The 14,011-nt window shown below is 35.4% G+C and overlaps 2 protein-coding genes across 7 annotated transcripts in view; one reads left to right on the forward strand and one right to left on the reverse strand.

The window, feature by feature from the left end:
- The window catches only part of Fxr1 (FMR1 autosomal homolog 1), a 63,765-nt gene extending 62,667 nt beyond the window's left edge, over positions 1 to 1,098 (forward strand). For 4 of the 5 annotated variants that reach the window (XM_010616233.1, XM_010616234.1, XM_010616235.1 and 1 more), the window contains one exon: positions 530 to 1,098. In XM_010616233.1, the coding sequence (XP_010614535.1) occupies positions 530 to 700 (171 nt within the window). In that variant the 3' untranslated portion in view covers positions 701 to 1,098. The remainder of the gene's footprint in view (positions 1 to 529) is intronic. The other variant, XM_033762542.1, reaches the window with a different exon arrangement.
- Positions 1,099 to 5,981: 4,883 nt separating this feature from the next.
- On the reverse strand, positions 5,982 to 13,582 carry Dnajc19 (DnaJ heat shock protein family (Hsp40) member C19). Of its 2 annotated transcripts, XM_010616238.3 has the most exons (7): positions 13,430 to 13,582; positions 12,501 to 12,552; positions 12,348 to 12,421; positions 11,307 to 11,386; positions 10,700 to 10,770; positions 9,300 to 9,377; positions 5,982 to 6,381 (listed from the first exon to the last, which is right to left on the reverse strand). In XM_010616238.3, exons 1-6 carry the CDS (start codon positions 13,472 to 13,474, stop codon positions 9,307 to 9,309), a joined length of 393 nt encoding a protein of 130 aa, XP_010614540.1. In that variant the 5' UTR covers positions 13,475 to 13,582; the 3' UTR covers positions 5,982 to 6,381; positions 9,300 to 9,306. The 2 variants fall into 2 exon arrangements, with proteins under 2 accessions (XP_010614540.1, XP_010614539.1); XM_010616237.2 differs by lacking the exon at positions 5,982 to 6,381 and having other exon boundaries at positions 8,528 to 9,377.
- Between the last annotated feature and the right edge of the window lie 429 nt (positions 13,583 to 14,011).

Raw genomic sequence — 14,011 nt, forward strand, 5'->3', positions numbered from 1 at the left:
TGGATATGCATGCTTGATTCTGAACTACTTTTCAGATAGAATTTTAACATTTGTAAAATTTAATCTGCCCAATAATACTGGGTATAATAAAGACTTGCTTAATTTGGTGAGCATAAGGCTGTTGTATATCTCTGCTCAGAAATAGATATAAATCTTTAAAAAGTTTCAGTTCTTTTAAATGCTTTCAGGGATTTGATATATAAGTAATTTCAAAAAGGTGAGTAAAGTAGGTGATTATTTGTTGTACTTAGGGCACTTTCATTTACACGATGCGCTGTTGGTTTAAAATAAAATTGGATACAGGGTTCATTAAACAGTACAATGCTTTCTGTGGTTTGGGCACTTCTAGGTACTGATGTTACAGAGTTGAAAGACCCAGTGGTGTAAAATTTAAGGGTGTTATGATTCTTCGATCTGTTGTAGGATTTGAAACAAGTTCATTAGGTAATCAGTGTTTATGTAGCTGTTCTTTTCCTCAACTGTAGATTTCATTTATAAACAGTTTAATAAAGTCATCTCCTTTCGGCAGGTAAAAGATGTGATTGAAGAGCATGGTCCTTCAGAAAAGGCAATAAATGGCCCAACTAGTGCTTCTGGCGATGAAATTCCTAAGCTACAGCGTACTCCAGGAGAAGAAAAGATTAATACCTTAAAAGAAGAAAACACTCAAGAAGCAGCAGTCCTAAATGGTGTTTCATAAACTGAAGAAGTTCCTAGTTTACAGTTCTCTTACATTACATTTACAATAGTGCTTGTACAAGCTTGCCAAAGATAGAATATGGATCGCCAGTCTTTACATCGCACTTTCAGTTCCTCCATTTGGAATTCAGAAAGGGGAGGGATCCTGAAGAAATCATATGTAAACATACTTTGACACCAACTGTGTTATACAATATATCATCAGATGTGCCTTGAGAATAGTATATGTAACATTAAAAAAAGTTGCTGGCTATAGGAAATGTTATTTTGTTTTCAAAAATGGCAGAGATTGGGGGAGGTGGGTGGGGTGGGATCCCTAACATATTCTTTATGAAAGCATTAGCAGCTTTTGTTACATTTTTAATATGCAACCACTTCTTCACCTGAGGAAAACTAGAATGAAATGCAGTCTAAAAGTATTTTGCACTGAATTGTAATTTCTTCATTAGTTTAGTCTGGAAACTGGTCTGTCTTAATGTGTTTTTTAAATGCTGTATGTAGGGGGAAGTCTGCAGACCACTGGAATACATTTGTTACTCTCATCTGCAGGGACACTGGGTGATATTGGCAGTGACTGTTCTACAGGCTTTGTTTGGTTTATTTATTAAAGTGTACAGTATTTAAAAATCAAACATAGCTTTAGTTAAAACACTAAGCTGAATTAGTCATGTCCATTCAGACATAACCTGAACTACTGAAAAGATCAATTTCCAGAAAGTTTATTCTGTATAAACTACATGTTAGTCATTAGTATAGTATCTTTTCCTTTTTTTTTTTTTCCTTTTTTCCTTTTTTTTTTTTTTAATTTTGGTTGTTTGATGTGCAATATGTTTTTGTATGCAGGTAGTAAATAAACTTTGATCTTCCATTTACTGATTTTTAACTTGCTACTTTTTAATGCCAATTGTTAAAAATAGTAGTTTGAGCTATTTATAGGCCTAGAATAGTATTCTTTGATTGCTTTTCAAAAGCATCTCTTGTTACTCATATGTAATATTAACATGTCAATTGTCTAATCATTTTGTAACGAATTCCATGAAATCTTAATACTTAAAATTTAAGCTGTGAGAGTAGATGGTCTAGGGTATTTATATTACATTTCATATTAGAGGAAAGATCTTTGTATCAAATGCTAATCAAAGGCATTTGAAAGGGAGGGGTGATTAGAAACCAGAGTTTTACTTTTCCTTTTTAATTCTTTATTACAATTTTTAAAGAAAGGAATAGGCCAGTAATTGACCCTGAGTCACAGGGAAATAATGAAAGTTTTCGTACTTGCGATTGAATATCATTCAGGTTAGATATTTTGGTTGAAGGTTTAGTTTTATGAAGATAAAAACTTTTACATGAAATTTATGTTAAGAGAAACCACTTTATTTAGAGAAAGTAATTTATAGTTTAATTGTGAGATCACCTGCAGTAATTACAGGCTTTAGGGAGGTCTTCGCTTCAACATACTACATTGACCACTGAACAAGAAGAGACAGTCATTTAGTTTTGTTATTTGATATCTGAAAAGAGCTTTTATGTGCATAAAAGTATTAAGTGAATTTGATTTATAGGCACTGAAGTATAAGGAATTAAAAATTTCCCAGTCAGTATATATTACAAAATTAGCCTTCAAATATATTATAAAGTGTGCTAATAATGAATGTGTTTTTCCATGAAAACTTTTTTTGATAGCCCCTAATAGACAGTGTCTCACTATTTCAGACTGCTCTGGAACTCACTGTAGCCCAGACGGGTCTTGAATTCACAGCATCCTCCTGCCTCAGCCGCTCTTGAGTGCTGGGATTACAGGCATGTGCCACCACGCCCAGCTACTCTTTTTTTAAAAAAAAATTTTTTTTTGTTTTTGTTTTTGGTACCGGGCCTGTTAGAATTCTTATGGGATAAGTAATGAAATTTTTCTTTTTCTTTTTTTTTTTTAATTTGAGACAGGGTCTCACTATGTAGTTGAGACTGACCTGGAACTATGTAGTCCAGGCTGGTCTCGATCTGGTGATTCTACTGCCTCAGCCTCCCAAGTGCCGGGATTACAGGCAAGCGCCACCATGCCCAGCTACTTTTTTTTTTTTTGAATAGTTAAAATTCTTAAGTTGCTACTTAAAATTTTTAACTGTCAAAGCTAAAAAGTTGTTGGTAGTTTTTGTTCTTAGTTTTTTTGCATAAGTGGATTACAAAATTTAAATTTTTTATAATTTTGGTAAGCTAGGCATGATGGTACACATCTGCAATTCTAAGAGGCCGAGGCAGGAGGAGTATGCATTCCAGGCCAACCTGGATACACACAGTGAGATCTTGACTCAAAAAATAATACTGTGCTGGGATTAAAGCAAGGGCTTTCCACTTGCTAGAATATACCACTGAATTATACCTGCAGACCACAAAGAATTTTAGTTCATCCCCAAGTTAGCAAATGTGGTATGAAGAAATGATTTTTCATTGTCTTTCCTATGTGCATTACAAATCTTTTTATAAAGATTACTTCTTTAAGAAACAATTGTATGTATAGCTGAAGCACTTCTTCAGAACAACAGTGTTAAATAACTGTGGATTTCATTACTTTGCAAATGACTAAACCCAGTGACTTGTTCTATAAGAAATGTGTACTTTGAAGAATGGTGGTAAGTGGACCACTTTTTAAAGCAGCACACAGATTCAGAAATATTAGTGAAAAGGTCACTCCCCAGATGTAACTTCTTGATTCAGGTTGCCTTTCAGATTTTGAGAGGGTTCCATCTTTTTGTTTGCTATCCTATTTAGATGAGGTGTCTCAGTGGGAATACAGTTCTTAGTTTACACTAATAAAAGGCATTCAAGAAAAAATTTTTTCTGAAATATCTTGCACAGCTCAAAAGCCATTGTCATATAACAGACCTAACTGGACCATGTAGGAGCAGAAAGCATGTGGGAAACAAAAATGATCTGGTTTTCTGGATTCCTAGTGAGACCAGTGAGTAATTTAGGTGCTTTTTTAAAACTTCAAAAGGGCTTGAAACTCTTTTGCAAAGTATTACTTTTGTTAATGGGTCACACAGAGTGATTATAGTAGGTATACACAAATTTAATTTTTAAATAAGCATTTTAATGAAGCAGTACATTTCACCAACTGAATGCATGGAAACTTACCTGAGATAGATACTGCAGGACAAACTGGAGGAGTTATTTGTTTTATAGAAGTATGTACAAGTGATACAAGTAAGACCTGAAGAACAGTGAAACTCTAAGCTGTTAAGAATCACACCCTTCTGTTTAAACTGATTCTTTGCAGGAAGGTTCCAACACATTTGTGCTTGAAGTCACAGGCATTTTTGTAGCTGTTTGCTGTTTTGACGGGTTTTCTATGGGGGGTGTGTGTGTGTAAGGTTCGGTTATCTGAGTGTTGTAGTGAGAAACTTTGTTCTCTGTAAACGTTTTTTTGAGGTTCAAATTAATTGGTATTCTCACAGACTGTCTACAGTGAGTTTATACAAAGAGTAAATAAATTGAAAACTCGCTGTAATGCATTTAAGTTCTGTGCCACTCAGATGACTAGGGAGTTACTGAGAGTGATAGTAGGGGCTGCGGATTTAGCCCAGTGGTTCTATCACCTGCCACACAAACTCAAGATCCTGAGTTCAATCCCCGGTACAATAAAAAGATACAGAGAATGATAGTAAAGGAAAATAGTTCTATTTTCTATAGGGCTTCAAGGAACTTGGAACTTAGATTTGGAATGGGTAAGATGTTAAAAGTCTTTAAATCCATCTTTGCCTTATGGTTTACATCTCATCTTTTTCATGAGGATTCGAATATAGTGAAATTTCTTGGCCCATTTTAGAAGGTGTGCTTAAATGGAATGTTGTTGCTCATAACCCAGTATCAACCTACGATAGCATTTGAGTTTTACTTTAGGAACTGCTGCAGTAATTGCCATCTGCTATGGACTTTTTGCAAGTAGTGCTGATGTGAAACTACATGCTGCTGGTTGAAATGATTACATAGTAGGTGGGGTAATAGGAAATTACCACTTGCATAGGTCAAAAGTGACCAACTACTGACAGTTTCCTATGATTGAATGTAATTATTATATTTATTATAGAAATTCAATAAAGAGTTTAAAGATCCAGAAAACCCCTAATTACTAGGTGATGGAAGTACATATAATCTATAATACATTGTTTAAAAGGGCTTATCAGAACCATATGTGGTGTATGCCTATAACCCTAGTGAAGTCTCCTGGAAAGCCTGTAATGCAGCTTTATAGTTTATTTCCAAAAGTCTGATAATTTGAAAAGATCTTACAGGTAAGTACACAATTGGGAAGCAACAGTTTCACTAAACTTTTTCTCTGACTTCAGTTTCCTCCAGCTGGGGCTGGGCTACTTGATCTCATCAGGGCCCTCCTACTATTAACTGGAGCCTACACCTGTCAGACCCTTAGTGACCTTTAACTATGTGCCCCAGTACTTTCAGAAGCAGTATTGATTCATCCCAGATATTTCAAACTAGTTGAATGCCAAAACAACTGCAAAATAACCACATGAGGAAAAGAATTCTTTAGTTTTATAATTCTATTAAGTATACCACGTCCTATCTTTTTGGGTTTCTTTGTCCATCCGTTTTTTGTTGTTTTAGTATTTTCTGCAAAGTTATACCCTTCTAATGAAGCAATTGTAAAATGTACCTACTAATTTTTTAGTTTCTATTTTTCCTAAAAATATTTCCCAGCAGTTTTCTAGATTTATATTTAGTTGCTGCTTGGAGCTTCATTTTTTCAGATGACTTGGCTGATTTCAAGAAAAATCTAAATATTACATGTGATACTCCATTAACTGAATTAACATTAAGGTGGTGTGAACATGTTCCAGATTATACCATAATAGACAGTTACCATTGGGTCAGGTGAAATAGGTAAAGGTAAAAATGCTTCCTACATCCTGTTAAGGTAACAGTTGGTTCTATGCAGCTACACAACACCTTGCACAATAGTGCAATAAAAAACAAGTGCTTAGATGGTCTAAGGTTGTTGGAAAGGTTACTCAGTCCAGGATTATGATATAACACAATCAAGGGCATTTAAAATATTTAAAACTTTTGTTTACCTCACATCTTTCTACCCTATTTGGTTCTTTTAAGTTCCTTAGCCGTGCTTTACATTGTCAGAATCAGTATATTGGGATTGTTTATATTCAAAATTACTTTTACAGATGTCTGAACTGTAAAATAACTGTTACAGGTTGTCATCAGTTTAAAAAACTCAACCCAGTATTCTAGATTAAATCTACTAATCCTTTAAATGAAGCATTTTGGCTGAGTGAATTTTATTTATATTTCTGATTAAAGTTTTTTTTTTTTAAGAGCATACATTTTCACAGCATTGATACACTATAGTTTTTTAGTATGGCACAGTTAATATGTTAAGGGTTTTACTATGTGTTAAGATAGTTACCTAATCTTTTCCAGTTATCACTTTGCTTTTAGCTGTCTTCTTCCTCTTTTTTATAAATTTAGAGCTAATAAGATGGCAGAGAATCACCCAAATTTTCTAGGCAAACAATCTATAGAATAAAATAGTTATGGGGCTTACATGCCACCTGTTTTTCACACAAGGGTTCTCAGTACTTCTTGAATGGTGTGATTTTTATGAAGTAATGATCTGTTTGATGACTTTTAATACTTCCATAAGTACTCCATCATCTGGAAAATATTTGAAAGCAAGAGAATTCACTTAAAGTGAGAAAAGAGTAAACCTCCAAGATTACTTGTTGCCCAACAAAAGTTTTTATACAGCATCCTAGGACTAACGTTAACAAAAGTGAAGGGATTGAGAGCTGCTGAAACCTTTTATGCCAAGTCTTAAGACAGAACCCCCTTGCCAACTCTTTAACTGCTTGGGAGCTAATATAGTGAAGCAAGTTGTAAATGAACATGGTGAACTGGAGGAGACACTTGGTTTAACTTTAATTTCAGTAGTTATGTAACTTTAGAAGTAATTTGCTTTGGGTTTGTTTCCCCTAGTTACACAGAATGAAAGAAATTTTACTGTCAAGGTCTCTACTTGTCCTTTTCTTCAAATGAGGAAGCATTAATCCTTAGCGTATGGTTCACTTGTTGCAGAAATTTGACTTGAATTCCGTCCCTAGTATTTCCTAAGTGTTTTTTAACTTAAAAAAAAACAAACAAAAAAACGTGGGGATTAACCTAGGGCCTCCCAGCCAGTGAGCTCCATCTCCACCATTCCTTTAACACACACACAAATGCGTGTGCCCACACAGATGAAGAGCATGGAAGTCTACATTTGTCAGAAATCAGCTTTTCTTAGCATGTCTCAGGCAAGTTACTTCATTAAACCCCAGTTTCTCATGTAAATGTACATAGGGAGATAAAAGTGTTCTGAGTACAATGCTAGCATGTTCAGTACCCAGTATTTTGTAAGAAAATACCACTAAAAGATGAAGGATCTATTATAGATCATATTTGCATAAATTAACCCCACTGTGATAGAGCTCTTAGATGACATTTGCCAAACAGCTTTCAATGAAATTGAATTTTATTTGAAACGAAGCCCAGAGAAAACTGATTAGTGTGAGAGAAAAATGCAAGCTACTGTGCTCCTTAGTATTTTAAAGTGGTTTCTTGTTTTAACACTTCTCTTAAAACAGGTATGTTATTTGTATTAAACACTCAAAAGTCCTTATAGCTACATTAAGCCTCCCTTTTACAGTGAATGCTTGATTACATATGAACACATTTTTTTCCTTTAAATATCTTCACAGAAATTTTCTGAAATAAACTAGTCATCAGATTCTATTTATGAGTTCAGCTACTCACTAAAATTTATCTCAAAATCAACAGCTGACGTGCTGTTTTGGTCATTTTTGAACATTGACAGACAAAACTGAAGCACTGTTAAGGCAAAGTTTCAACAATGGCAATGTTAAAATTAGGCATGTTAGGCAATGTTAAAAAAAAAGGGGAAACGTCTTTTTGTTTCAGCTCTTATACTAAAAACAAGTATCCTTTTTATGATTCATTTAGTGTCCAATTTCATGTTTGTGTTTTTTGTCATTTTTGTTTTAAGATGACTTCCAGCCATGGTAAAGTGCTGTCTTGTATTCATAAAAGCAAAGAAATGAATGCTATGCAAAGGGTGAGTTATATGCCATAGAAAAGTTCAGTGTTGAGAAACAATATATTGAGTAAGGTATCTTAAACAGAAACATGCATAATACAAAGTTAGGTATGTAATGACTGGTTGACAGAATATGACCAGAGGCTCAGAGGAATCGGCAACTCCTCCACAAAAATTGTTGAGTATTTGCTAATTATTTACAACTTTAGAACACAACTATTGCAAATAATGGAAACCAACTATGCGTTTCACTCCTTACATCTCAAAATAACTTTATTCTGCACAAAAACTTTAAAAGCTTGTGCTTTATCACACTATGTCATGAGATTTTAAATAAAGGTACCCAATAGAAAATAAACCCAAAGATCTGATATGCTCTTACTTTAAAATGCCCCTAAACAACTATTAACACTAAATATGGTCACCTCCATTTTTACCTTAAAAACCCTTGTGTTCTACATTAATAGAAACTACACTGATTTCAGAAAGTTTAGACGCCAATATAATTATCTTACAGCTACATATACTATTGTTGGGGATCAAAAATGGTAATTTACCTCAGATATTTTCTATAGGTCCTCTAAATACATTATTTAAGAATATAGATTCGGGGCTGGGGATTTAGCTCAGTGGTTCTGCTGCCTGCCTTGAAAGTGCAAGGACCTGGGTTCGATCCCTAGTACCAAACAAACTAAAACAACGAAAAGCATATAGATTGTAAAATACAGTATTTTATGTTAGGATGAAAGTTGTTTGCATTCAAATGTCATTTAAATTTGTTAGTATATATATATTCTTAGTAGTTTCAGGTAAGTAATATTTTGATACTGAGGGAATTTCAGTTGTACCAATAGTGTTTAAGCTTGGTCATAACAATAACAAAACCTGGATTGTGTTTAGGAAAAATTTATAAGTATTCAGTATCTTAAGGGCTGGATGAATACAATGTAAATACTTCAAACCTTTACTGTATTTTTATAGTTTTAATTTAGTAAATCAGAATGGTCAGTGACTTACCTAGGTAATTTCTTAAGTCAGTGTGGGTAAATTGATTTTTACATACAAGGTTCCAAAGAGTTGGGCCAGTTGTAATTGAGCAACTTTTCTTTCCAACATTCTAAACTACTTAAACACTTTATGTTAATTACATCATACTTATCATATATTTTAGTTACAGATTTGTCTCTCATTAGACTAGGAGCTCCTTAAGAACAAGGACTTTACCCTGATGAGCACACAGACACCATATTACTTGCTAAGTGAACAGAAATGAACAATGTTTCCATATATATGCTGTATATTATTGAATATTAATCCAAATAATAACCTGTAATCTAATTTTAAAATGCTCAAATAAAATTAAACCAAGGCTTTGATTGAGCTATGCTAAACCATTTTAAGAAAATTGTAGCTCAGAGGTGTTTTATTATAAAAAGTTAGTAGTCTTATACATAAGCTAGTATGAACTTAAAATTCATCATACATTTACTTCATTTTTTAGCTTGACCATCTAGTAAATCTTTAGCTTCATTGATTTTGGCTGCTATATAAGGAGATCCTCCTATAGAAAGAAAGGAAAAAGGAATCGTTATGATGTAGATTTTAAATTTTTGTTTAGTAAAATGCTACTTTCACTTCAAAGATCCCGTGTATGAGGTGGAATCAACAGAAATTATGTTTTTATTTAAAAAATGATACTGCCAACAGATCACCATATGAAGGGGATATACACAACATGAAATCTTTAGAAAGCTTCATTAACAAATAGGATTTTAACATATCTTAAATATATATGTGCTTTGGAAGTAGAATAAGTCTATTCATAATGATTACAAGTTATGAATAAGCATCAATTTATTGTTATCTTAACACCATGATATTCTCAGGCCCAGGGATTTAGCTCAGCGGTGCTGCTGCCTGTTTTACAAGCACAAGGTCCTGAATTCGATCCCTGGTACCGAAACAACAAAGAAAACATGATATTCTCAGCAGCTTCTGGGTTCTTTGTTGGGAAGACCTGAGTTTGTTTCAGATTGTTTTTATGCCCTCAGTTTTTCTCCTGTGATCAACTGTACTTTCATAAGGTTCTCTATTTCTACCCCTACTAATCTTACGGAGCACTGTGGTCCAAACAGCAGCAAGCAGCATCACGAAGCTTGATAGAAATGCAAATTTGTGGGCTTTACCCTACACTTATTAAAATATCAGAAGTCCACCAGGTAATAAAAACAAAAAAACTAAGTTTCATATACTGAGGTCAAATGCCAAACAACTGACAATCCTGTTTTAAAGTGTTAAAACCGTTTTTGTTTTTTTTTGGTACCAGGGATTGAACTCCAGTCCTTGCGCTTGCAAGGCAGGCCCCCGAACCGCCGAGCTAAACCCCCGGCCGTTAAAACCCTTTCAGTGAAAGACCTCTCCTATATGAGCACACTGGAATTTGATTTCTATGTTCTATGTTTTGGTGTTCAGAGGAATTACTTGATTTCAATGCAGTGAGGGCTTCTTGAAAGTTTGTCAGAAGCAAATAAAATAGTCTATAAGTTTCTAACTAGGTATTCTCCAGCATTTGCTTTCTTTATGAATGTGAGAGGAAAAAAAAACAAAAAACCAAAACTGATATTTGTAACCAGCACTACTCCAAGTGAATTTTATCAGAATTGTAGATCTCAAAACATTAACATTTATTATTACTGTCAAATTACAGTAATTCTTACATCTGGTCATTCTGTAAATATTTCACTCATTTCATTTAAGATACTAAAAATAGACTGGGAGACTGCTTACACACTCCCTTACAACAATCAAGAATTAGAGAAAAAGTTATTCTATCAATAGTAGTTATTCTAGGAACATACAAAGAAGGATTTAATGATTACTTACCTTTATCTGGATGATTTAAGAGCATAATTCGTCGATGAGCATCTCTTATTTTTCCTTTATTGGCAGTAGGGCTAATTAAAAAGGAAAAGGTGTTAGTTACTTCAGTTTTCTGGACCACAACAAAAAAATTGTACACAAAAAGCAGTTAAAGATTGTGAAACAAATCAGAAAAACGGTATAAAAAATTGAGACTCTTAAGATGTAAAATGTATTTTCTGAATCAACCAAACCATACCTTTAAGGCATTCTCAAAATATAGTTGGACTTCATTAACATTCATTACAAACTCCTTTTAATAAAAAGGAAAACACTTACGTATTTGGAAATGAAGGCAGAATTTCACTACAGAAAATGTTTTACTCAGTTACAGAGAACAAACACAGCACTGTGATAATATGTTGTCTTCAATAAGTGAAAAAGTGCTTTGTCCTAGTGTGGCTTCTCATTTGACTTTTGTATAAGTAAGTGTTCACACCTTTAATATGTACACGGAAGAAGGAGCAGCAAGGCTCCATTGACCAAAAGAAAATACCAGTCTTCCTGGGACAAAATTTCTCTAGTAATTCTCTATACTTATTGTAGAAAAACAATATTTAAATTATTTTACCTTACACCTAGTATTAATGCTGCTTCCCGTTTTGTCATTTTGGGTTCAAACCCACCTCTGTAATAGCCACCACTGAAGGCCTGAAAAGAAATACATTTACAAAATTAATAAAGTTGCTAAAAGTCTGTAACATCAGTAGAAAAGACATTTCTGAGAAATTGATGTACAATTCCTGTGGTATTTCAATTTTACAAAGTAGAAAAAATATTTTTATCAATCACTAAACAGTTCAACAACAGGAAGTGTCTCAAAACTAGTTCATTCAGGAGTGAAGGGAAGACCTCCCATTCAGCCATATTCTAGATAAAAGTTTTGATCACGTATAATATTTAGAAGAGGTCTTCTGAGTTCAAGGTAACCACTAAAACAAGACTTTATGATGTGGAGAAAGTCATGCTACCTTATTAGGTTAGAAATCACACTGGTAAAAGAAAATTATCCAAAAGATCTGATATGCTCTTACTTTAAAATGCTCCTAAACAATTAACACTAAATATGGTCACCTCCATTTTCACCTTAAAAACCCTCATGAAGAGAAACTACACTGATTTCAGAAAGTATAGACGCCAGTATAATTTATCTTATAGCTACATATACTATTACACTGGTAATAGCATCACTTCATCCTCACACATTTAATTGACTGCAGAGTATGGTTACTGTACCTGCGTAATTGTGCTAAGTATCTTAGGGAGTGCCAGGGATGCACGTTAAGAATAGATCACGTTAGATCTTTTTGTGCTTTTGATGCAGAGAAGGTGAGGGAAGGCAAGAAAGCAGAATGAAAATGTTGTTAAAAGTATGTGAACAGTAATACTAACTTTCACAATTCTACAATGATTAACACCATGCCCCTTAACGGTCTCATAACATTTGATTTCTCAGTGTAGCCTCATTCCAACTTCCACATTCTTTTTGTGGAATGCAAAAGAAGGGGCCACAAGCAATCACTCTGAACTTCAGGGATGTTTGTAAATTCACCCTTCCTAAGTGCAGCTTTAGGCTTCAAACAAGAAATAAAATTAGCAAAAATAGCCTTACAGATTTTGGTAGGCTCTGAAAAACTTGTTTTACTTGAGGCTCCATATGCTTCATGGCTTGTAAAACATAACGGCCTAAAACCAAAAGCAACAGAGTAAGTAAGTTAATTCCCAGGCTCCCCACTTAATTTCTACATCCAAACCATAAACAAACCTGCAAATCCTGCAGCAGCTATGGTCAGTCCAACTGCTACCACTGTACTGGCCTGGTAAAGGGGGAAAAATATATTCAGCTCTTTAATTTTCACTCTCCTCATGCCCTCTCTCCCATCCAAACTCATTAAAGGTGCAATGAGATCAACGATTTTTAAGGTGGAAAAGTTTTGATCAACTAACCTTTAAAACTACCGCAACTTCTACAGAAGAGGCATATAACCCTATGAGCTTTTTCACTACGGAAGAAGAGGGACCAACTTGCTTATTTACCTCTACTGCAGTGAAAAGGTTCACCCGCAGGGAAATAAGGTCACACTAAAGGTCAATCAAGAGCAATGGAAATAAGGTTTCTGCTGCAGAAGGAAAAATTGTTGAGTTCCTGCAAGTGTCAGATTTTCAACACTAAACGTGGGGGTGTAACTTCAGTTTCTGATGCTAACTCCTCCACTGTTTTATGGCAGAGCCCCAAATATATATATTCAGAAAGCCAGGATTAGGGCTGTCAGCAACAGCCTGAGGGAAAGGACAGTGCAAAGGGAAGCATGAAGTGTGAGAATGTGTTAGGGGAAGGACAAAAAAAAAAAAAAAAATCAAACACCTTTCCACTAATCTCCAAATCCACTACAGCCTTTGACCTTAAAGGCATCGTTTTCGCACCCAGAGATCAGAACGCGGGACCACTGACTGGAGTTCCCGCCGAGGAACAGCGGGAAAGGAACAACACTCAAAGACCAACGAGGGTTGCACCAACAGTTTTGTGTCGTGGAGGTTGTGAGGCCCCGGAGATCTAAACCTTTTACCCACAGACTCAGTAAGGACCCGAACCTCAGCTCCACTTCCCCGAAGCCGGAAAGTGAGGTTGAGGCCTCACCTCAGAGTTAGCATCTGAGGGAGAGGTCGTCGGAGACACCGGAAGGCTGCACTCACCATGTTTCTGCCCAGCTCTCCGCCTTCACTGGGAGAGCGGTTCATCCCAGCCCCGGGCCATTGCCCCCAACTACCTGCCTTTGCCAGAAAGCGACACAACTACCGCCGCTAAGCACAAACCTCCCAAGTACAGTACGAATTACGGCAGTAGCAGTCGCAAACTAAGCCGGAAAACTGTCGTAAAAGGAGACCGAAAAGGAGGCGGTAAGGTCGCTGCTGCAGTGGGAGGGCCGAGAACCAGACTTTGGGTTGGTTGAAAGGTGGGCGGGTCGCCTCTTTTCGAGGGTTTAAGGGTGGGACTTTTCACTGTGCTTTGCTCTTTTCTCCGGGATTTTTGGGACTTGGGAATTCTTGTCAGGGAAAGCCTGAGCATGAAAGAATCTAAGGAAATAGTTTCGTTTCCTACCTCTCTGCACCTCGCGTTGCCCCTTAACGGTGGTTTGTTTATAAATTTCATTTGTAGTGAATATGTTTAATCATGTTGTGACAGATTTCCATCATGAAGCTACGCAAATGTGTAGCAGCCTTCAGTAGTCAACAAGAAGATGTTCCAGAAAACCAAACGAACTATTATAATATTAA

This window comes from Fukomys damarensis, unplaced genomic scaffold (assembly GCF_012274545.1).
Source record: "Fukomys damarensis isolate Sample0158 unplaced genomic scaffold, DMR_v1.0_HiC HiC_scaffold_12, whole genome shotgun sequence".
In the NCBI taxonomy this organism is placed as follows: Eukaryota; Metazoa; Chordata; class Mammalia; order Rodentia; family Bathyergidae; genus Fukomys; species Fukomys damarensis.

Bases quoted from the DNA above. Each gene is read 5' to 3' on its own strand.
- Dnajc19 (XM_010616238.3), bottom strand. From the start codon at position 13,474: ATGAACCGCTCTCCCAGTGAAGGCGGAGAGCTGGGCAGAAACATG. The intron at 12,422-12,500 runs GTTTGTTTATGG...TTTTGGTTTTAG, and splicing joins AGCTGCTGCAGGATTTGCAG to GCCGTTATGTTTTACAAGCC. The intron at 11,387-12,347 runs GTAAGGCTATTT...ATTTCTTTTCAG, and splicing joins TTCAGAGCCTACCAAAATCT to GCCTTCAGTGGTGGCTATTA.